The sequence below is a fragment of the Macadamia integrifolia genome, chromosome 8 (assembly GCF_013358625.1).
Source record: "Macadamia integrifolia cultivar HAES 741 chromosome 8, SCU_Mint_v3, whole genome shotgun sequence".
Lineage (NCBI taxonomy): Eukaryota > Viridiplantae > Streptophyta > Magnoliopsida > Proteales > Proteaceae > Macadamia > Macadamia integrifolia.
The window spans coordinates 6449532-6472790 of record NC_056564.1 but is presented as its reverse complement, the minus strand read 5'-3'; the positions used below and the strand labels follow the sequence as shown (position 1 = coordinate 6472790).

At 38.3% G+C, this 23259-nt stretch overlaps 3 protein-coding genes across 6 annotated transcripts in view; 1 reads left to right on the top strand and 2 right to left on the bottom strand.

Annotated features, from left to right (window-relative positions):
- Window positions 1-434: 434 nt before the first annotated feature.
- Window positions 435-8710, bottom strand: LOC122085620 (NADH dehydrogenase [ubiquinone] 1 alpha subcomplex subunit 1). Of its 2 annotated transcripts, none has more exons than XM_042654110.1 (3): window positions 8507-8699; window positions 8296-8385; window positions 435-694 (listed from the first exon to the last, which is right to left on the bottom strand). In XM_042654110.1, exons 1-2 carry the CDS (start codon window positions 8612-8614, stop codon window positions 8296-8298), a joined length of 198 nt encoding a protein of 65 aa, XP_042510044.1. In that variant the 5' UTR covers window positions 8615-8699; the 3' UTR covers window positions 435-694. The 2 variants fall into 2 exon arrangements, with proteins under 2 accessions (XP_042510044.1, XP_042510045.1); XM_042654111.1 differs by having other exon boundaries at window positions 655-7161; window positions 8507-8710.
- Window positions 8711-13085: 4375 nt separating this feature from the next.
- On the top strand, window positions 13086-20212 carry LOC122085617 (KH domain-containing protein At2g38610-like). 2 transcript variants are annotated; one of them, XM_042654106.1, is made up of 7 exons: window positions 13086-14426; window positions 14608-14692; window positions 16066-16196; window positions 18802-18918; window positions 19046-19162; window positions 19337-19483; window positions 19657-20212. In XM_042654106.1, exons 2-7 carry the CDS (start codon window positions 14653-14655, stop codon window positions 19768-19770), a joined length of 666 nt encoding a protein of 221 aa, XP_042510040.1. In that variant the 5' UTR covers window positions 13086-14426; window positions 14608-14652; the 3' UTR covers window positions 19771-20212. The 2 variants fall into 2 exon arrangements, with proteins under 2 accessions (XP_042510040.1, XP_042510039.1); XM_042654105.1 differs by having other exon boundaries at window positions 14604-14692.
- A 160-nt stretch (window positions 20213-20372) lies between these two features.
- The window catches only part of LOC122085618 (hydroxyacylglutathione hydrolase cytoplasmic), an 8391-nt gene continuing 5504 nt past the window's right edge, over window positions 20373-23259 (bottom strand). Inside the window, exons 6-7 of one of the 2 annotated variants that reach the window (XM_042654108.1) lie at window positions 21442-21653; window positions 20373-20759 (exon numbers count right to left, since the gene is read on the bottom strand). In XM_042654108.1, coding sequence (XP_042510042.1) covers window position 20759; window positions 21442-21653 — 213 coding nt within the window. In that variant the 3' untranslated portion in view covers window positions 20373-20758. The remainder of the gene's footprint in view (window positions 20760-21441; window positions 21654-23259) is intronic. The other variant, XM_042654107.1, reaches the window with a different exon arrangement.

The window sequence follows — 23259 nt, the reverse complement described above, 5'->3', positions numbered from 1 at the left end:
ACCTTCTCTTTCGTTAACCTCTCTCTCTCAACAACCAAACATTATAAAACTTAATACATAATACCTATCAGCCTCCCCCCAAACAGAAACCATCATCCCACTTAAAGTCACAGCCTAAACAACTACCACAGTTGGGAAAAGCTTACATTAAAGGGCTCTGAACGGATAAAGGCCTAAGACTGATAGACTGATTTTTAGTTACCAAACGTTCAACCCAATTCAAGTACCTACACAATACACAGGTTGAGATATATGAAACTGAAACTGAGAAAAGGGTCGGTTTATCAATTTGTCACTATTCTCAATACCTGTAAAAGGGAATAATTGTTGAGTGAGAATAATTATGACCAAATTAAATTTCAGTGTGTGACCCAGTTCTCAGAAACTCGGAAAAATTATAAAAATCCACAACACTCGAAAGCCAGCATGGGAAGTGACTGAATGGTCTAGAAACATCTAGAAACCAAATATACTTAAAATTTAAAACATTAACCTCAGTACTTGTATTTGGGGCACAACAAACAGAACTCCTAGATTTTCTAAAAGCAATGTATATTCATACTCACAAAAAAATATAAAAGGAGATGGAAAGTTTATCATAGGTGCAATTGAAGCAACCATTCAGCAGCTCCTGCAGATAACATGTGCACTTTATTCCCTTCCAAAAGATCAAACGATTCCAACGACAATACTCCTGCATTACCACATAATATCATAAGCTTAATTCATACATTGGCTATAATATTTGGCATGGATGAGAAGATGAGGATGCCAAAAATATTCACTTCTATTCTACTGTCAATTACTCGTTTTCTAGATAGTTTATAACCACCACCGAACAATATATCCTCTGCTGACTAGATTCTTATCTTTTTTCAAATTAAGCAAAATCTCACCCTCTTTCCTGAAAGAAAAAGGTCAGTTTCTGGTGAAACATAATTTATGGGGAAAAGATCTCTCCCTGGTTGTGCGACCCCTGCACCAGCACAGGGGCCTGGTACAGGGGCCAATGAGGGGGCACACATAAGTATCAACAGGGAAATCAACAGGGAGTGGGGTTATTGTATTTCACAGGGGTGGGGGTGTCATTTCACCCCCTCTGTGTCAATGGAACTGTAAATAGGTACAGATCAACAGTTCTTTTGTTCAAACTTTGAACTCCTACCCCTTCCCCAACCCCAAAGAGAATCTTCTTCTAATCAGTGGGCCCAACAAGGTATAGGGGTGTTACAATATCAGAGAGACTGATGCAAAAACCGTCTCTAATCAAATAATTACACAGTGCTGACTTTTCTTTAATTTTTGGTTGTCTCTTCTATCTTTATTTTCCTGTTTTAATTCCTTTTATGTCTGTCACTTGTATTGGATGTGCCTTTGCCAGCATTGAAAGAAACAAGCCACAAATGAAAGGAATTATTAAGGACAAGAAACTAAAATGTGCATATGCAAACAATTTTAAAGCTTATGTAAACTCATGGAAAATCACCTTGATCTCCTTGGTTAAAAATGTATCCAACTTCAAAGACAATGAACTCTAGCCCTGTGAAACACTCGCAATAATCTGCTAGAACTTTCTTCAGTGACAGTAGGATGATTGAGTGCCATTAATTTATTTGTTTTTTAAAATTTCCAGTTAACCACTTTTAGACCAGTACACTGATCTGCAGTATTTCATCATGTATTGAACTACACTTCGTGAACCAGATACCAATTTAATACAGGTACATTGGTAATCTTAAAAAGACAAGTAATGTCCACCATTCCAAATGGTAAGAGATCAAATATCATGATCAAATGAAGATCAGGACAGTGGCCCAAAAGGGCTGGAAGTGAATTCTGAAAATACTAAAAGTGGTAGTATGGATTTACAACTCTTCAGAGTTCAGAGCTCAAGTTAATTATTTTCAAAGCAGAGAGTCCATGTAGTAATTACAAGCTCTCCAAAACCTAAAGATTAAGAAATGTTCCAAAAGTGTCCAAGGCATGCCTCAGGAAAAGGCACCAAGAAGACTCCAGGAAGCATATACAGAAAATTTATATGCTTGTGAAGCATAAATGATTGTGAAGAGAGGCGCATGCCTCATGCCATTTTAATGCCTCATCCATGGGGCACACACCCCACGTGAGTTACAGATTTTAAACAAAATAATAACAAAAGGAGATGGAGAGGGGCAATTAGATTTTTCAGGGGAAACATCAAAAGATTAGGTTTCACTCTAAGAAAGAAAGAGAACAATAGAAGTGCAAAATAGGGTTTCCATTTGAGAAGAAAATGGAGGGAGAGAAAACCTAAGAGGCCAAGTTGTGATTCAATAAATTGAAAGAGGCTGCAAAGGAGTTATAATTTTCCTAGCATAGTTCCAATAAGAAAAAGGAAAATTTCTATCACTCCCCTATACTGAACCCATACTTACTCAACTCCCCTGCCCAAAAAATTTTCTTTTCTGATTCCCCTCCAGAAAAGCAAACTTTCTCTTCTCTTTCTCCCATGCTAATTTTAAATCCCTAAATTGCCCTTGTTCTCTGCCCCCACCTCTGAATCCCCCTCACCCTCCCCCATCTCTGCATCTACCAAGATGCACTCATGGGCTACGCTTCTTCAGACTCTCTTCGGTTTGGTTTCTCAACTTGATCCTACCCCTACCCCGATTTTGAAAAGGTTTGTTGAGATCTCAATCAAATGTCTGCTGCCGGGGGGGGGGGGGGGGGAAGAAAAGAAAACACAAAGACTTTCAGGAAAAGGAAAAGGAAAAGGAAAAATAAGAAAAGAGGCAGATACCTCTGATGGATTGTGCTGTACTCCTTATCATTCTCCATCCTCCATTTGAACTGTCCTCTCGGGGCCTTCTTTTCACCTCTTCTTTGCCAATTTTTAGGAACCCAATGGAACGCTGAATGTTGCAAGAAGGGGTTTCTACAAGCAAGGTGTTTCTCCCCAAGCCCAAATATTAGGGAGTTTAAGTCTTATACAGGATTAAATAGTTAGTTTCTATTTTGTAGTTCTAGAATAGCTTCTATTATGAAGTGAGGCTTTAGTAGTACGGGATTCCCCCTACCATACATAGGGGTTTCCTATTTTACTTGATTCCATGAAGTTACAAATATAGAGAAAGGGATCATACCCATTACCAACTATTTGAGAAAAAAGATTAGTCCTGACCTTGTGAGTTCTGTGAGAGATGGATCATGATTTTGTGGGATTCAAAACTGCTCTACTGTGGGATGTCGTAGAGAACCTCGGTGGGATACCAAGGTTGGAGTTGGTGGAATTCCTTCTCCACAGTTAGGTGAGAGGCCTATCATATCATTTCTTCTATTCTTTTATCTTCTACATTTTTTTTTCTCTCTTCTTTTTCTTCAGTCATTAAGATCAGTTTCTGAACTCTACGTCACACAGTTGGTTCTGAGATCCTATTGGAACATCAGCCACTAGTTCTAGTGAGGCATGTGTGTGCTGTTTCTGAAGTTCTGCTATTGCAGTTATTAAACAGGGTTCAGTTACAATTTCTAAATTCCTGAAGTTTCTATTTCCATATCTGCATATTTTCTAAGTCCATCTGTTGTTACTGCAGTCTGCGACTTCAGTTTCTAAACCAGATAAATGGTCACTTTCTATTTTGTTCCAGTTATAATTTCAAATATGTTTCTGAGTTTGATTTCTATTCTGCTTTCTAAAATTCTGAGTCACCAAATTTGAATTCTGTTTATTTTTTGGGCTTAAGTTTCTACTTTGAGAGTCTCACTACAGTATTTGAATTTGAGTTTCTATTTTGGGACTACCTGCTACATTTTAAGCCCCTTTGAAACTCCAGATCCGACCATTGGATTCCGATCTAATTAAATTGACCATTTGACCAAAGAATCAGTCCCATCATACTGGTCTTTTCTGAGTTCCAGCAAATCTCTCATTCTGGCATTAGCCCATTTAAGATTTTCCCCTTTTGATTACAATTCCATCATGCTTATAAAATTCAATTTATTAGTGCTTTGCCACTAATCCTTTGATGTGAACTTTCTACTCTTTGTGTGGGCCCATAAGTGATTCCAATAGGTTTATGAACCCGAGGATCGCCACCAATTTGGTATCAGAGCTGAAACTGAGGCTACATTATGGAAGTTGATGTCACTCCATTTGATTATTGATAAAATCCATACACTTCACGGAAGTCTGCAAGCGGGACTTCATGATCTCCAAACAAAGACTCTTGTTCTCAAGACAGGTTGTCGAAAGTTTGTTGATAATACTGACCGCTTCTGTGATGAGTTGCCAAACATATAGAAGCTTCAGAGGCAGATCAAAGGTGGCAAAAAACGTGGACAATGAAAGTTGCAATCAAGATGAAGTAAACGTTCTGATCAAGATTGAAGTTAAGGAATTGACTGACGATCCAATTGCATATGTGAAACCCCACAATCAGATTCTAATCAGAGAGATATCATGTACAGGATATCGTGATGGTTGATTGTGAGATGGGCTGGATCATCGCCCCATCAAGGCCGATGCTTGTGGACATTGATTGAGTGGTGTTTGATCATGATCTCCAAACAAAGACTCTTGTTCTCAAGACAGGTTGTCGAAAGTTTGTTCATAATACTGACCGCTTTTGTGATGAGTTGTCAAACATATAAAAGCTTCAGAGGCAGTTCAAAGGTGGCAAAAAAAGTGGACAGTGAAAGTTGCGATCAAGATGAAGTAAACGTTCCGATCAAGATTGAAGTTAAGGAATTGATTGACGATCCAATTGCATATGCGAAACCCCACAATCAGATTCTAATAAGAGAGATATCATGTACAGGATATCGTGATGGTTGATTGTCAGATGGGCTGGATCATTGCCCCATCAAGGCCGATGCTTGTGGACATTGATTGAGTGGTGTTGATTCTCCCATTTTACAAAACTCGAGGGTGAGTTTTTCTCAACACCGGGGGAATTGATGCAGATTCAAGATTGAACCTAACCTGTCTGGCCATTTAGACCAAGATGAACCGAGTCCCAACCTTGTTCTGGTTCAGCAGGATATTAGAAGTTCACAAATAAATTACACATTTATCCTTAATGTAGCAAGAGGATGGTAATCTGACATTGGATATACAAAAGAGGTTACAAATAATTTATATACCCCCGAGTATAGTTGCTTTCGATGTCTTTATCATCAACACCATACGAAGCTTAAGGACCAAGGTCTCTTACCACATCATCCCCATATAGGAGATGGATTTCATCACATAGTAGCGAATGATGCGAATCCGCATCATCTTCATCACTCTCTGATATTTGGATGACCTCCAAGTCTTTTACCAGTTTCCCAGATTTATGGCTGCCAAATTTGGTTTGCTTTTTTCAATCACCTGGCATACAAGTTCTCCACAACAAGGATTGGGTTGTTTTATAAAGGTGTTTCCGGTGGTGGAGGTGATTGGGATGTCATATCCTGAGTAAACAGCTCTTGCTTGCTTACATCGAGCTCTTCGCAGGCAATGTTTGCAAATTAATTTATTTTTCTTTCTTTGAGGTTTCTTCTTCTATTTTTTAGGAATAGAAAAACAAGGGCAAGACTTCTCCTTCAAGGGTGTGGGATTGGTAATAAGTTCTTCATTTGAAAGCACCCGGTTACATAATCTGATGTTATGGGGGGAAAAAAAAAACTTGAAACTAATTATGTAGAGACTGGACTTGAAGGGTTTTATAAGACATGTACGGAGTGTGGATAAAAAGTAGGGTTCTAAGGTTTAAAAAGCTTCCAAATAGGAGATCAAAAAAATAAAAAGAGAACGTGAAATAGACTTATCCAGAATTGTGGAAGAACAGAGTAGAAGGGATAATAAAAACACAGGTTAGGCATGGTGGCAGGAAGCTCGAGCATTGTTATAAAAAATGCCCAGGAGACGGATCCTCTGGACAACTTACGAGGGTTTTTTTTTTCCCAGTCATCCTACTTCTACATCGTTTGGGAAGGGAGTTAGAGGGAGTAAGAGGGGTGCCTTTTTTATGCACGCAATGAAGACAGGAGAGACAAACCCTCGGCCTCCTGGGAGCTTGCACTATATTGGCAAGGCACCAACTAACTGTGCTAGCAGTTGTCATCATAACCTAGGTGTTCACCAAGGAATCCATGCCAAAATTTGCTCATCTTGCTTGATTTGCTTCTAGACCTACTTTATATCAACAAAAGGCATTACAAGATTTAAAATAAGCCGCAAACATGATATTGAAGGCTAGAAGAAGAAGAGACTTGTAGGAATACTCATAAATCTTCTTTTAAAATGCTAAGAGCTGGTCCATGATACATAATAAGCTTCTACTCTTGCGGGGGAAAAAGCGAAAAGAATAGTCATTTTTATATAATTTCTTAGGAGTCCAAGTTAGTATAGATTTAGTAGCTGTTTTATAGCTCTAAAAACATGGATAAGAAAGTTGCTACAGAATATGTTAATTCAATGAAATCAAAGTATTTTTTAGTGCAGAATTATTTTTTGCCTCTTAATGGGATCTACAGTGGGAGCCATTATCTCAGTTCGAAGTCCTATGCATGATTTCAGATTTATACTTGCAGCTGATAAGCTATGAAGTCTGGATCTTAAGAGCAAGATACACTAACCATAATACACAGCATTCAGCTACTACACCCATTTATTGAACTAGTCCCCTATCACTACTATTATTTAACCATTAGGCATTAGTGTTCAACATCCCATCATCCCTTGTATCAGCTCTTGAATCTAGCCCAGATTCCCATTCAATCAGACAAAACACACCACCCTCATAGAACATAACATCAGGTCTACATCAAGGAACCACCCAATGTGATCAATATCTAATGGTTTCATGAACTCATATATACAAATATGGTGCTTGTAGACCTTTTCTTTCCTTCCCCAGGGGAAGGGGTGATCATATGAAAAAGAACTCAACAGTCGTAGAATTTTCAAAACTTCCAACATCGTGAATTCTTCCCCAAGGACAAAACAGCAATAAGCTCAAATTATTCTCAGCTTCTTTTACATTATGTCAATTTCACTAACAATGATTACATCAATAATACCTAATTTGTCTTGAGGCTTACTAATCTCAAAAGAGCATGAGCCCAAAGTCTTTCCTCTTTATGGAAGCAGTATAGGCTGACATCCTCTAACCAGGATCCAGGAACCTAACTGAATACCTGAAATGAGCTTAAATTCATCAGACTTCAATAATCAAGGGAAAAATGACTAGGAACAATAACATTAGAAGATGTGAAATCCCCCAACATTATCATACTCTCCATTGTCATCAGACGACCTGGCACTGAGCTCTAGATAAATCAGACTTAAAAAACCAAGGGGAAGATAACTGGAAGTGAAAAACCTGAGATGTGAAATTTCCCAACATTGTCGTACTCTCATTCATCACTAAAGATATACCATCTACTGCCTAAATTTTAAAAACTGATAAAAAAAAAAAAAAAGATCAGATTTCAACAAAACATGTAGTTGCCTAATTAATCTTCAAAGCATATGGAACCGTTTCAAGCCAAGTCAAAGGGAACCAACAGAGATTATAGGCCAACCATTAGATGCATTAACAAGTAAAGGAATTGTTAATACAGAAAAATATGAGGGCCTCTGTTAAATGAAATAATGCATGCCATAAAGAATGTTGATGAAAACATAATTATACATCAATGGTTCAAGCAAGAGAGGATTTGAGGTATGAAAAGCAGTAATAGTGCAGGGCTGCTACTCAGGTTCAGGTCCTTCAGCATTTGCAAAGAACAGATACTTGCACTAATTGAGAACTGAGTATCTGCTCTCCACAAGATTGAATTCTAATCCACCCACATGGAACTTGATATAGGAAACTAAAATTCTAAGTCCCAATCAACAGGAAAACTGAAACTACGTTGGGAAGCACAATAAGCAAAAATCAATCAAAACCCAGCGTGAACAATTGGACCACATTAAAAAGGACCTGGGAAAAACACTCAGATAGAAACCCAATATGAACGCAATTGAAAATTAAACTTCAACGAAAATCGTAACAAGGTACCAAAGATTAGCGGTACACCCTCCAATCGAAGTCAAGATTTATCGGATTCCAATATCTAAAACATACTCTCGCGCACGCACACAGAGGCAGGTAGATCCTCACAGAATGTTACAATGAATTATCGAAAACCCTATTAGTATTACAATGGACCATCGAAAACCCTATTCTAAATCTAGCAGAAGGAAACCGCGGGGCTGGGGGAAGGAAAAACCAACATAAATAATCAATCGAAATGAAACATTAAAAGAAGCCATAAACAAAATCTGACCTAATTTTGAGCAGCAGATAACATCTCCACGATCTTCTTGTCCCTCCTCTCCATGGCCACGTCCCAGACATCGTTACCGATGTGCTTCGGCTGCAAGATATCGCAGAGAAAAATCACGAAAAAAATACATGGAAGGTTAAAAAAAAAAAAAAAAAAAGTATAGCTAAAATTCGGTTATTAACGATGAGGGGGAAGTTGATATCATCTTTACCCTGCCATGAGCAGCTTTGTGGATGTAATACTGAACATTTCCCGCTACACAAAGCATTCCTGCAATGATTCCTAGCGGAAGAACAGCTTCCAACCAGAAGAGCTTCATTTTGCAGATCAGATGCTACCGCAGAGATAATTGGAGAAAGTAATACTGGAGACGGGTTTTCAATCGCTTACGATAATATAGGTTTTGCTGTTCTGCTTTATCCTTCGGTTGTCATTGGAGATTTTCCCCGAAAAGAAAATTCTAGCCTTCCGGATATGTTTGGATGCCAAGAAAATAAAAATGACGACTAAAATTCAAATCTTTTCTTCGGATTCGTGAGTCAAGTCGGTTAATCATCTACCTGGACTCGGGAATATAATTTTTAGAGAAAATTGCATTGTCACCCCATGAACTTTGGCCCTTATTCAATGTCACCCTTGGACTTTTCGAAACGTCAAAGCCACCGCCTAAAAATTCAAAAAATTTCAAATTGATCCCTGTCGTTAGTCGACCGTGTTAAATGAATGAAAACCTGTTAGTTTCTTACAATATACCCAAAATACCCCCACCTATTGTGAGAGGACAATATTGCCCTCTCTTTCATTTCTTCTTCTAAACCCATCTCCCATCTCCCATCTCACTCCTCACTCACTTGGTCGAACAAGAAGAAGAAGAATACGGTAACCTGCAACTTGATCATGCCCTCCGGAGTGCGATTTTCAGGTAGAAAGTTGACTGGCATGTGAACCTCTCCCAAGGTATGTAGGTTTCGGTTTATTCTTCTTGGGCATTTAGGATTCCACCATGCCGACCTCCGGCAGAGTATGCTTGAGAAGCCACCCAAATTGAGCTGCACCACATTCTCCTTCACTGCAAACCTACCCACCACAATGACTTCTACGAGGATGACGAAGACAAAAACAAAAAGGATAAGAAAGAGAATAAGCTGAAGTTGCGACCGAAGCTCCCACATAAAGTAATTTTTGGAGGCTGTGGCGGTGGTGGTGTTGACTCTTCACCAAGCCAAACTTGGACAAAGGGCAATGTGGCTCACCAATCTCTGCTTCTACTGCTATGTCTGCCTCGTCAGACTACAGAAACAGTAATAAGCCCTTCAAGAAATGGAAGATCGACGATGGCAATTGCATTTGCGATGATGGAAAACATGAAGATGCCGATTATGATGAAGAAGATGATGCACACTTGATTGGATTTGATAACTAGAAGAAGGTACGCAATATTGCAACCACTAATTCACTCAATGCTACAACCGATTGGAAGCAGTAGTGGCATTGATAGCAACAGCGGCGGTAGTAAAGCATAAAACAAGGTGGCAATGATGGTGGTGGTAGATGAGGTCGAAGGAGTGAAGGAAGCAGTATGGGACCGCCATAGTTAGCAATTCGGCCGAATAATTCGCGAATTATTCGGCCAAACCGAATTTTAAAGAATTTTATCAAAAATTCGGACCGAATCCGAATTAAAAATAAAATTCTTTAAAATTCGCGAATTTTTCAAAAATGAATATAATTCTCGAATAATTCGGACCGAATCCGAATTAAACCGAATTATTCGGTCCATTTAAACATTATTTTAAAAAAAACGTGATCGAGGAGGAAACAAAACATTCCAAGAGTGCTCATCCGCAGGTGAAAGAATTGAATGTTAATGAAGGTGTGGAAGTTTATAACATGATTATGTTGAAGGATTCAACTCAATTTGGGAGAGGTTCGCATGCCGGAGGGCACAATCGAGTTCCAGGTTACCGTCTTCTTCTTCTTCTTGTTCGACCGAGTGAGTGAGGAGTGAGATGGGAGATGGGAGATGGGAGATGGGAGATGGGTTTAGAAGAAGAAATGAAAGAGAGGACAATATTGTCCTCTCATAATAGGTGGGGGTATTTTGGGTATATTATAAAAAACTAACATGTTTTCATTCATTTAACATGGTTGGCTAACGGCAGGGACTGATTTGAAATTTTTTGAATTTTTAAGGGGTGGCTTTGACGTTTCGAAAAGTTCAGGGGGTGACGTTGAATAAAGACCAAAGTTCAGAGGGTGGTAATGCAATTTTCTCTAATTTTTATTTCCCCATCGCTATTCTTTCTTAAAGGGTTTAGATTATATATGACATGATTTTGATTGGAAGCATGAACCGGGGATAAGAGAGTCGGAATCGAATAGATCACATTGAGATCGGATCGGTATTCTGAAACTACTGATTTGAATCGAAGTTGACCAATACAATTCTCAAACCATTCTTGATCGAAGTACTGTGGGTCAGGCCAAGTGGAGCGATCCAATCTGGATTGGCCGACCCGATCTGGTAATTCCCTTAAAAGGCTTTGTCCAATGCACAGTGGCCACACAACCTCATTAGTAAAAAAAAATATATATATGTTAATTACACTATCCTCCCCTGCCGTTTACTTTGAAGTTATAATTATCCCTTGCAGAACTAACAATTATACTGTATCCCCTACACTCTCAAACGGAGTTGGAAGACTGTCAACTGTAGGGGGTACAGAGTAATTTTAAAAAATGCAAGGGATGGTTATAACAATATGGCAAACTACAGGGGATGACAGTGTAATTAACCCCCCCACCCCACCCCCCCAAAAAAAAAAAAAATTGAAAAGAATAAGAAGAGGTGGAGGAGAGGATAATCATGATTATATATATGGCCAACATGATGAACGTGATTAGAAAAAAAAAAAGAGACAAATTTTAATGAGGTTAACTAAACAAGAAGAAGAAGAAACTTTTCAAAGAAAAAAAAAAAAAAACTAAACAAGAAGAAAGGGATTCACACCTCTCTAATTAATTGGGTGATCAATTAATGATCGAGTGGTTAGGAGGACCTGGTATATGTATCCACGTATTGGATCACTAATTGGGTGACCAATTAACTTGAGATAATCTTTTTTATGAATAAACAATTTTGCAAAATCATCATCCCATTAAGATAAGTTCTTCTTGACGTTCTCCAAATTTTGCTATATGGTAGAACGAATGATAATTTGCAACCATTGGTTAGACGATGGATGATCTAGATAGACCATTTGTCAGATTTCACATGCTAGATTGGCTTAAGGATTTCTGCATCCTTAGGCATGATCTTTTATTGCCAATTAAGCTACTCCATTGGAGTTAGACATGAATAGAATTTATTGTAACAAGGTGTCCAAAAGTTTGGAACATCAATTTAGCTGCCTTGTGACAAATATTGCTGCTAGATGTCAACAATTTTACGGGAGGAAAAAAAAACTCTTCTTAAAGATAAGGCTCGTTTGGTAGTCATTTTGTTCCAGAAATTATGTTTCATGTTAAAAAAAGGGTTTTCAATTTTTGTGTCAAAATTCTGTTTTAAATAGAAAAACAGTGTTTGGTTAACCTGTTTTAGAAATGATTTCAGAACAAGAACAATTCTGGCGTTTGATAAAGCTTGTTCTGAAACAAGTTTTTTCGTAGATAATAAAAATTACAGAAATGTCACTAATTAAAAATTAGCATACATTGATCATCTTTTTGGAAGAAAAAACCCCCAAACCCCCAACGTGTGCTGGAATTAATGAAAATTGGGAATCTCAAAAGCCTTTCTTTTGTAGGGTGGGTGGGGGAAGGAGGGTTCAGAATCTCAAAGTGTTTCCCCCACCCCCCTTTTTATGTCAAATCTTCACGTTATTGTCTTGAAACAATCATTTTGGACTGCAATATGTTGACACAACCCATTGTTATATTATTCAGTTCAGTTAAATGGCAGAGGGCTGGCTAAAGGAATCCAATGCCTGAATTCACCCACTCCACTTAAGGTAGAAAGGTTCAGTGCATCACCACAAGCACAGACTCACATCTCTATCTATTTTTACATTGGACAGAGTGTAAGGATTCCCTTTTAATTGAATGATATGGATGGAAACCTTAGAGTGGGTAGGTGGTTGGCAGGTTAGAATCCATTGTCATTACCAAACAATGTGTGTAAGAAGGATTCCACTATGAATGAATGATATTGTTGTTTGAAATTCCTATTATGGTTTAGTTGAACATATGGGTTATGTATAAACACTCACCTTCTTACTTTCTATTTTAAATTAGATTCATTAAGGTTATGTTTGGTTGTCAAGAAATAAATAAAAAAATTAAATAAATATTTGAATTGGAGGAGAGAGATCAACACTTGAATCAATCTCTAAATATCTGTATAATGATTGATTTATACGTTTATCTATTTTCAATTTTTTTTTTTAAGTTCTTGACAACCAAACATGGCCAATGGAAATTAGGGAAATCTCTGGATTAGCTGTAAGCCTCTAAGCTTAGGATGTCAATAAGGAAGATAAGGCAAATCCAAAAATTAGGTTCAAAATCATCAATAACTTCTCTGATAGCTATATATACACAATAATATATGGAGAAAATAACGTTACCCGGTCCTACATTGCAGAGAGATGCCACTGCCCCTATTTTTAGGGACTGTGTATGGGTCTTCCCTTACTGGCAGGGTTCTTTTCCCCTATAAATATATACTAATCCTAAAAGCCTTACACAAGAAATGTGTCCCCATCTACGAACTACAAGCCTACAATGGTTGTTGGGACTTGGGAATAGTGATGAGTGCCAAATGATCCGGTTAAGGTGGGCTCTTGCTGTTTATGGGTTCTTGCAGTAATACAGTTCATGGTACTTTATCTTTCTCTTTCAAGCGTCGAAGTCACATGTTCAACAGGGAAAGAAAAAGGAGAGAGAGAGAGGGAGAGGGAGAGGGAGAGGAGAGAGAGAAGACAGAAGGAGGAAGGACTGAGGAAGGACTGAGGAGGGATGGATGCCCAGTTGCCCACCCAACCTTCTCAACTCTAATTTCTCATCAGAACCGACAAGTAATCAATTAATGCTTCAATTCAAGGGCAACAGCATATATATATATATATATATATATATTTATCACAGTAGTAGAAGATGAAGAAAGGAGATTATAGGTTGATGGTATCTCTTCAATCTTCTCATCAACATTCACCTAAAAAGGGTTCGAAGTCTTGAAGAACAAGATGGGAAGGCCAGAAAGGGATTGTCCTCTTCCGTCCATTGCACCCTATTGCTATGATGCATGTAACTGAGAGAGGAGAGGGCTCCACACCCAAAAAAAAAAAAAAAATCACTCTTGGTACACAGTAAACAGAGTCTTATGAACTAGGAAAACGACAGCCATTGATGATCTCACCATATGGGTTTGGCAGACTGGCAAAGCTATCGATGTTAAAAGAGGAAATATGTATAAATTTAAGGAGAAAGGGTTAATGGTCTCTGAGTTTTCAATGGAGAAGCCCCGAAATTTCAAAACTTATTCCAAAAATCCAACTAAGATCAAGCGACTATCTTGGGTTTTCCCTTTCCTGTGTTCTTCTGTAAACAGATTCTCTGTAAATTTCTGGCAGTTAGTTAGTTACACAACTTTTTGATTCTTGGTTCTTGATTACCATTAAAAGAAGAGGGAAAAGGGTTTAAATTCAGAAGCTTAAAGCTCAATATCTCATCTATGTCAGTAGCAAAAACCCACACACCCCATGAAAGGAGCCAAAAAATGTACTCGTTCCACAGAGGAAATCTTATTATAATAATTAGGATTTCTGTTTCATTCTTTTTTTAAATCTTCATATATTTTCATTCACGGCGGGCACGTTAAGAGAGGGAGCAAACCTTCCCCCTTCTCATTTCTGCAACTCAATAGAGCTTTCGACATTGTGTCTCGTAACTCCAAACTTCTCCTTTCTGCAACTCAATAGAGCTTTCCAATTCCCTTTTTTCCTGTTACACTCTGCAGATGAACGAAAACCCTTTTCTATAATCTAAAGAAAGATGTCCGGTTCGTCGTATACTCAGAATTCACCAACTGCAAGCATTGTTCCCCCGCAGATAAGGAACACGGTGGACATGAGGTATAGATACCTACCCAGATAGTTGGTAGTATTGTCATGCCCTGCTATCTTTGCTGCGTTCAATTCTTTGCGAGTTAAGAATCTCCGTATCTTGTTTTCGTGAACCTTTCTTTATTTTCTAATTATTTTGTTGATTTTGGCTGTTCTTGAATTATGGGCATCATTGTTTCCCTCTAGTCAGTACTTGGCAGAGCTGCTAGAAGAGCAGCAGAGTCTTCAACCTTTCATGGAGATTCTTCCAATATGTAGCCGACTTCTGAATCTAGGTTGGTATCTTTATGGATATTACAGACTTCCAGTAGGTTTTGGATCTATGTTTTCTTGATACTATTGGGTATATCAATCTTTGGTGTTTTGTTTTGATTAACTGCAATCACTCGGTCCATGAATGCTGTTTCTGTGTGGCTAGAAACTAAAACTTAGATCGGTTTAGTATGTTTCATCCTCACTGAACCTGGCTGCTTGCTTTGACTGTTCTCATATCCATGTACCAGTACTCATTTTCTGTTCTTTCTGGGCATAAGTGCGACTGCAGAATTAAGAAGATCCTGCATTAAATTATTATTTAGAATCTTTTGATTTCAAGGTTTGTTTTGCTCTGTAGTAGGGTTTTGCTGGCAATGGAAGTGAGAATAGCTTGGTATTTGTCTTTTGGTGCTTGTCATTAGTAGAAGAATCAGTGTTTCTATTCAATATCAACATCCCCACCTCAAAAAGAAGACGAAGTACTTACAGACTTACAGATAGTACAAAGTAGTAATATGAAACTTGAATGATGTTCAGGAACAAGAACATTTTTTATTATGATTGGTAGCCATAGAGTATTATACTTGTTGATACCCAATAAAAAAAAGAGTATTATGCTTGTTTAGATTAACCAATAATCTTAGGTTGCATAGCTGATGAGAGGTAAATTCAGAAACTGTATTGCATTTGAATGAATTTGCTAGGATGGCACCAATCTGGTAATTTTGCATATGGACCAGATTGTTACATATTATTTATTGCAAGCATTTGAAAGGAGAGCAACTAAGAATTATAGCAGTGAATAGTGAAAACTTTCCACGCATGGTTGTGCATATCAATTACTGTCCGAAGCAATAATTAGCAGTAGAGTTGGTTTAGGATCTGGAATGCATACAAAAGTAGAATGTAAGTTAACTGCGGGTTAGAGAATCCATAGTCGTGACATTTGGGTCAATTGATGCTCTAAAGCTACAAGAATGATCCTTCTAGAGCTGTAAATTTCTGGTTTTCACTTGTTCCAGAACCTGGAATTCACACATATTCATAGTTTGTACTCTCCTAATTGAGCCTTTCTACACTCGATGAGTTTGTGAGCATGAATTGTTTCAGTACAACCATTGACAATTGGAATCAACTCAATCAAGGGAACCATGCTTCCTCGAATTGGAGGAGTAGGACTATTGCAAATGCAGTTCTAGCCTTGCTTTATTTATTTGGTTAACTAGTTTGACTGGCCTTATAGGCAACTTCAATAACTCCTCCCAGTTTTTTTTAACTTTATTACTTATGCTTGTTTCCTTTTTTCGAAGCTTTTTTTTTTTTGGGTCAATTCTTATTTGCTGGAAAAAACAAGAATGCTTCTTATGTTTTCAGGACCCTTTTATGTTGACAGAGATTGGCAAGGTCTCTGCTATGATCCGTGACAGTTCGCAGCATGGAAGCCCAAGGCCCATGACTTCTTCAAACCTCATGCCAAATGTCATAGGAACAGATTTAAATATCAGGAATGACCTCCAGCATCAGGTAAATGGTTGCCTCCTGTGTATGTTTTTTTTTTTTTTTTTTTTTCTCTTTCTTTGTTCCTTATTTGATGATTGGATGTGTGTACCAATAATTTAAAGTCTGTAGGGTAGACCTGAACATTTTTGTTACACTCAGCTGAACTCAACTAATTAAGCCTTTCCCAACTAAATGGGTTTGGCTACAGAGATCCTGATTCAACATTCAACTATATTTAAAGCCATGTTTGTTGTTAACCCAAAGCCATCCATATCTTTTCTCATCACTTTTTCTCAATTCATTTTCGGTATATACTTTCATATTTAACTTATGTCAGTTTTGTAATTTTTTGTGTGCCGGCTGCCAACCTGGCACACCAACTCTCCTCTTTAACCTGGGCTTGGGATTGGCAATACAGAAGGCAATGGTGGAGTTACTTGGACATTTTTGTTACAGGAATATAATATACATTTGAAAGTCATGGCTCTGTCATCCTCAACTGACCATGAATATAACCGTGGTAAATCATTTCAGAATGTTCAGTTCTTGTTAATTTATAAAAGGGAATGATTGGCTGCCTGATGTTTTTTTTCTTAAATTTCCTGACAAACATCCTGCAATTGTTTTTTCTCCCCATATCCCTGCCAGAGTGACCAACCAATTGAGAAGTTCCAGTACAGGAGCTTTCAGGCCACAGTTTCATTTTGAATTTTATCGAGGAAAAACCTTATTTCGTAATATGAGTAGAATGCAGTTAATGTGAAACCTGTAAAATGATCTTAATGATATGAGGGCTGGGCTATTACGAGCAGTTGTTTGTTTGTATTTTAGTTGGGTGTTATTGATTATTCAATAATTAAATGGGAGATTACCTTATTTGGAGTGGAATAACTGTGTTGGATTCATGTGGGTGATCCCAAGTAGTTGGGTTTAGGTTGTATTACGGCATCAGAAATAGCTGGAAGACAAAGTAAAGCAGATTTCATTGGATTTTTTTTTTTTTTGTGATATTATTGGTAATATAAAATACAAGTATATTACTTCCTATTTTCCTAGATAAAAGCTTATAATATCAAGTTCTGGAAGTGACAATAGAAAGGGGGGTAGTGGTCTTTCTGGAGTTGTACTGATTTGTCACTTGTAGTTCATAAAAGGTTGGGGAGTGGCACTGAAGTAGGAACAAAATTCGGATGTGTAAGCAGTCCAGTGGAGAATCTGATGCAGGGGTTCCCTTTGTTTTTCCATGGACGGCTTACAAGAAGCAACTTCTTGGAGGAAATAAAAAGAGAACTTGGTAATGCCACAACTTAGGATTAGGGAGATACATCGGGATTGATAATTTTTGACACTTACATTTAATCATATATGAAGAAGACATTGAAGAAGATGTTGCACACAGAATTAGAGCGAAGTGGATGAGATGCAAATGTGCTTTGGGGTGTTGTTTCAACAAATTTCACTAACAATCAAGATATAGGACCATGATGCCATTTGGAACTTATTGTTGGCCTATATAAAAAGTTAGAAACTACACATAAATAAAATAAGTGATGATAAACAAACTGAAAATAAGTAAAGTAAGTCCAACATGAGGATGTTGAGATGGATGAGTGACAAATCCATAAAAGATAAAATAAAAATGGTCAAATTCATGTTGTTCTACCAGTGGCTGCAAGAGGCAACAAGTTTTTAAGGTTCATGTTAATACTCTCATCTTTTCCTTCCCCCTTTTCTGTTTGGACTTTTCTTCCTATTTTGTTTGTATGGATCCATGTAGCCGACCCCATTAAGTTGGGATAAGGCTGAGTTTGTTGCTGTAATAGTAGACCGTATTGGAGGTTCTTTTTGTTCAAGTATGTGGTTCTGTTGACAGCCTTTTGGTGACTGTCAGTAAATTTCATGGGAAATAACAATGCTATGAGATCAGATATGATCATATTGGGTTGGGGGAGGGGTGCTTCCTTCGTCTTAAGATGTTTCATTATCTCCCTTCCATTCCTGCGTTGATCAGTTTCAGTTGTCTGTTTTATGTTTTGGACAAAAAGTTGTAGGCTTATGCATCTAATTATCTGGTTCTCTGGTTGGGCTGCCAGCTAAGGTTAGCTGGTTGGGAGTTATTTGTGCCATGTAACAGTTTATACGGGGCTGAAATTTTGTTGGACAGGTAGGTTCCAACGCCCCCTGCTCACATGTCAAGTTTTAGCTCAATCTGAGTTGGCCAAGTGGTAAACAAAGTATTGAAAGGTCCAGAACCACCAAGAGGATGCACAGGACATAAAAGGGAGGGTATGGCATCACATAGGAGTAAAAATGATTGAATTTGTGTCTGAAATTTGACACTTGGCTAATGCAGACCATTCCCTTGACATCCAACAGTCAGAATTGCCACATCATCTTTCCATGTAGCATTATTAGGTATGCCACCCATCCTGGGTGATCCAACCGGAGATCCTTTTGCCTAATTCTTTTACTCCAATTATGTGTTGTAAAAGAAGTTTGAAAGGGGAAACCTGTGTCTCATCCCTTCATAGCATGTATTTTAAATCCTCTTTTTTTTTTTTTTTTTTTGTGTCCCAGTTACTATCCTGAGTTAACTGTGAAACTAAGACATCAGTTTCATCCATAACAGGGATTAGGTGGGCTGCAGGGGATGTCAAGGAGCTGGCGAGGGGTACCAGTAAGCCCCAATATTCATATTGTGACGAAGTATGTGAGCGTGGAAATTCCACTAGATAGATATCCAAATGTAAGTATTGTCTGGATGTGATTCTTAGATCACTGAATCTTGATTCTTTATCACGGAAGATTGTTATTTGTTATATAGAAAATAGCATAACATTATTGAATTTCTTCATTTCTTTTATGACTATTAGTACAATTTGGTTGGGTGGCTTCTGGGCAACGATTGCTCTGCATTAAAACAGTTGGAAGCTTTTACAGGCTGCCGTTTGCATCTTAGAGGAAGAGGTTCAATAAGGAATCCATGGGAGGTATTTTTATGAAAACTGTGATACTATGAAACCATTTTAATGACTCGTTTGAGGCCAACTTGAAAACTGTAATATGATTTCTCAAAGAAAGGAACTAAGCTCTTGAGCTTGGATTTACCGTTCATTATTTTGCAATCAGTGTTCTGAGTATTCTTTTCTTCTTTTGTCTGCAAGGAGGAGCGTCTAAGGAGATTACCCGGCTGTGAACACCTGAATGATCCATTCCACGTCTTGGTTGAGGCTGAGTTTCCTATCAATGTTGTCGATTCAAGGCTGAGACGTGCAGTAGAGATTGTCCAAGACCGGCTTAGACCTCCTGTGGTATTTAGTTCTCTCTCTCTCTCTCACACACACTCACGTGCATGTGATTGGTAATATAATCAGTTAACTATTGAGTTCATTTGCTGTATGTGAACCATGTCCTTGAAGATTCTATTTGTTACTCCCACCGAGAGAGATCTTTATCTTGATATCTTGTGTTCAATGCATTGCAGAATGCAGCTGCGGGATCTGGGCGAGGGCGAGGGCGAGGGCGAGGACAAGGGCGAGGGCAGGGGCAGGGGCAGGGGCAGGGGCAAGGGCCAGGGCGAATGCGAGGGCAAGAGTGATAGAGGATCATTACTTCTGGTAGTCGCTAGTGTCTTTCCTTTCAATTCCAGTGAGACAAAGCCAGCAAAAACTGGGCGATAAGAGGATCATTACTCTCCTTGTAGCTAGCTAGTGTCTTTTCTTTCAATTCCAGTGGGATGAAGCCAGCAAAAACTGCGTGATAAGAGGATCATTACTCTCCTTTCCTTCTCAGTGGTATCTCGTTCCCTCAATACATATTGATTTTGTCAATCATTGAAGGCAGGGACTGATGAAACTTGCTGGTGAGTCCTCAAATGATTCTTTTGAATTTTTTCTTTCTTTGTGATTTTTCTATTCTTTTCCCAATGGAAAAAAGAAAAAGAAGAGACAGAATATCTGTTGTACTTGTGGTCGTCACTCATGATGTCTGTAATGCTTGTTGTAAACTCAGGGTATTCATTGAATTCATTTTTTTGTTAATCATTGCCTTAAACAATTCTTAAGCCAAATGTGATCATTTCTGTTCATTTTGACTTTTGGCGAGTCATCAGTGATTTGATTTATTTCAACTCTGGATTTTCCACATCGATCATCAGAGAAGATTAATGGAAGAGGTGGGATTTATTGTTCATCAGAAAAAAAAAAAAAAAGAAAGGCCTTGGCATTAATTATTCCAGGAGTTCATCCGTTCACCTTTCACCATAACATGACATTCGACAACCTACCAAGAGGATCATAAAAGTTGTAAACTCCGTTTCTAGTAACAAGTAGTGTCTTTATGGCTTAGATCACACTGGTTTTACACTGTTTATCATTCTTCAAATGTATAAAACTGCAATAGGATACTCTCTCTCTCTCTCTCACACACACACACACCCCAGTTTCCTTTGTGCAAACACCACAACGGGCGGTTACAGAAGAGAGTGATACAATGGTAGCAGACCTTTCCTCATCAGCCCCTCCAATGGTCTTTGCGACGCCTTATTTCCTGAATGGTTTCAACAGAAGAGTGGCAACCAACTCTAGTCTGCAAAATAAAAATAATATTACATCATGTTCTATGTGATCTCAGCCAGATTTGTTTGACAAAAAATCATACATGATCACAATAAATTGGTAGTCCATTAGAATATACAGAACACACCCTAGTATACTAAATTAACATTTGAAGGAAAAAAGAAGAGATCAGCATTCAGGTGGTCAGACAAGTATGTTGTCAACATGAGAGAGAGAGAGAGAGAGAGAGAGAGAGAAAGACTCTTTTACATGAAGGCAATTGTCTTCCCAGTTGTAAAAATGGGAAAATCTTTAAATGGTCCAGTTAATAGAGGCTTCTCTTAATGGCCCCAATATTTGACAGGTGTCAACTCAATTGGTGTTCAAATTTTGGGGGCTTGCTATGTAAGTAATGGCTGAAAGCCAACTTTTCTTCAAAAGGTTTTGGGACATTTATAATCCAATCCTTAAAGCTCAAGCATGGTGGTTCATATCGTTAAGCGGGGATTCGAAATTTGACATGTGACTAATCCATGGGGTGTACACCCAGTGGTTCGTTTACAGAGCTCAGCCCTACATGTGGCTCACAAAAGATGGTCCATGCCATGATAGCCATCAAGGAAAATTAGCCCCCCTTAAAAAATAAGTATGCCACAATAATAAAGCTTCATCAGAGCTCTAAATCCATTATATTGGTTGGCATGACTGCATACTATGCTTTGGGAAGGAAGGCACTTTTGGAAAGTACCCGCAGCTCTGGTAGATCAACACGCATAAAAGGATTGGTCTCCAACTCTTCCTCAATTGTTGAAGGTATAGTGGGGAGATTTCCCTTTTGCTGATTCTGAGCCCATGATAGCTTCTGCGCTGTCTTTGCATTCTCTGGTTCAACCGTCAAGGCAAACTGCAGATTTTTCAGTGTGTACTGAAAAGAAAAAACTAGCACATTATCTTACTGCTCAAAATCAATTAATCAAATAACAAACATTCGAACAGTCTAAGAAAACCACAATTGTTGTTTTTCAAAGTACTACAGACTAGGACTATCCTTGGAAAACTTTTCTTCATGGTATTCTTCGTTTAGGGAAAACAACTTCCATAAAAAAGCAGTTTCACCTTTTTTGTCCAATTTTACTTTGAAAATTTCCCTCCATTTAATTTATATTTTACATTATAATACAAACCACCAAGTATAATGAGTTGAGGTTACTTTTGTCCATTCAAATAACATCTCTCTCTTGTTCATGGATAACAATTAGCAAGTGTCTTGCAACACTTCAGTCCTTGCCAGCATGCCCTACATTAACCTCCCTGGCAGAGCTAGTTTACCATTAGATTATGACAGCAACTCCCTAGTGGCATATCTGAGGTTGCTCAGTTTGGGGTTTATGACTATATGGTAGACTTGAATCCTTGGTGCCAGCAAGGAACTACTTCATAGACAGCAGAGGGCACACAAGTGCCTCAGTTGCAAGTTTTGAACTTGCAGGAATAGTTCTCAATGGTAGGGAACCTTTGCAGCAAGGTTTCATGTTTGAGTTTCATAGATAGTTTGGGGATCTGTCTTTCTCAGCATAGGTCCACCACCTTCCATGAACAATGAAATGCAGTGTGTGCTGTCAGGAACTCTGGACACTGACTCAGTTCCAGGTGTGCTGCGTTTTCTCCAGTTCTGAAACTCAATTCTTTATTTTTATTGCTTTTCCTAGTTGCTGTATCATGCATAATTGGATTCCTGAGAAGTTCGAGAAAAGAAGAGGTGAGACAGTCTGGTTGTGCTTTCACATGAAACTGAACGGGAAAGGGGAATTTATCGTCACTGTTGTTGCTATTGTTTTTGGGGCTCACAGTTGATGGTCCGATGTTCCGTGACCTTTTCTTTGGGATTTTGTCCAAGTGTTAAGCTGATAATGCAAACGACTAAGTAATGCTGGGAGAAAGATATGGCGGTTTCTGAGTTTCTGCTTTTCTGGCTTCTCATCTACTTTTGCCTTCTTGGAAGGCACTCTCACCTCTAAAGGGAAAAATCTTGGGTAGGCCAACAATGCACTTTAGTTGCATGACTGGCATGTGCACGCTGCCCTAGTCTGTATCACATTAAGGTGTTTGGGTATAAGCACAGAATTTATTACCATTTAAAGGTTAAGAAGATCAGTTTTGGGGGTGAAGAAAGGGAAAAGAATAAAAAAAGAGTCCAAGGGAAGTATAACCTAATGAGATCAGTTACAACCATTAGCGTAGCTTTTCCTTATTTTCAACTGAAACTTTAAACAACTTGGATTATGAACTGAATTTCACTGAACTTTTCCCATTTGGCCAATATTGCTCAATATGTTCTGTACAGCACATTTATCAAGGCGACCAGGCAACCCAAGGCATTGGAGAGAGGCGTTTAGGCAACAAGGTGCTCATATGGGCATTGCTTAGGCATCCTAGGAGTGCAGTATATATATATATATATAGCAATGACAATTTATATAATAATGCTTATATGCAACACAGAAGTCATATAAATGGAATATGATATAATT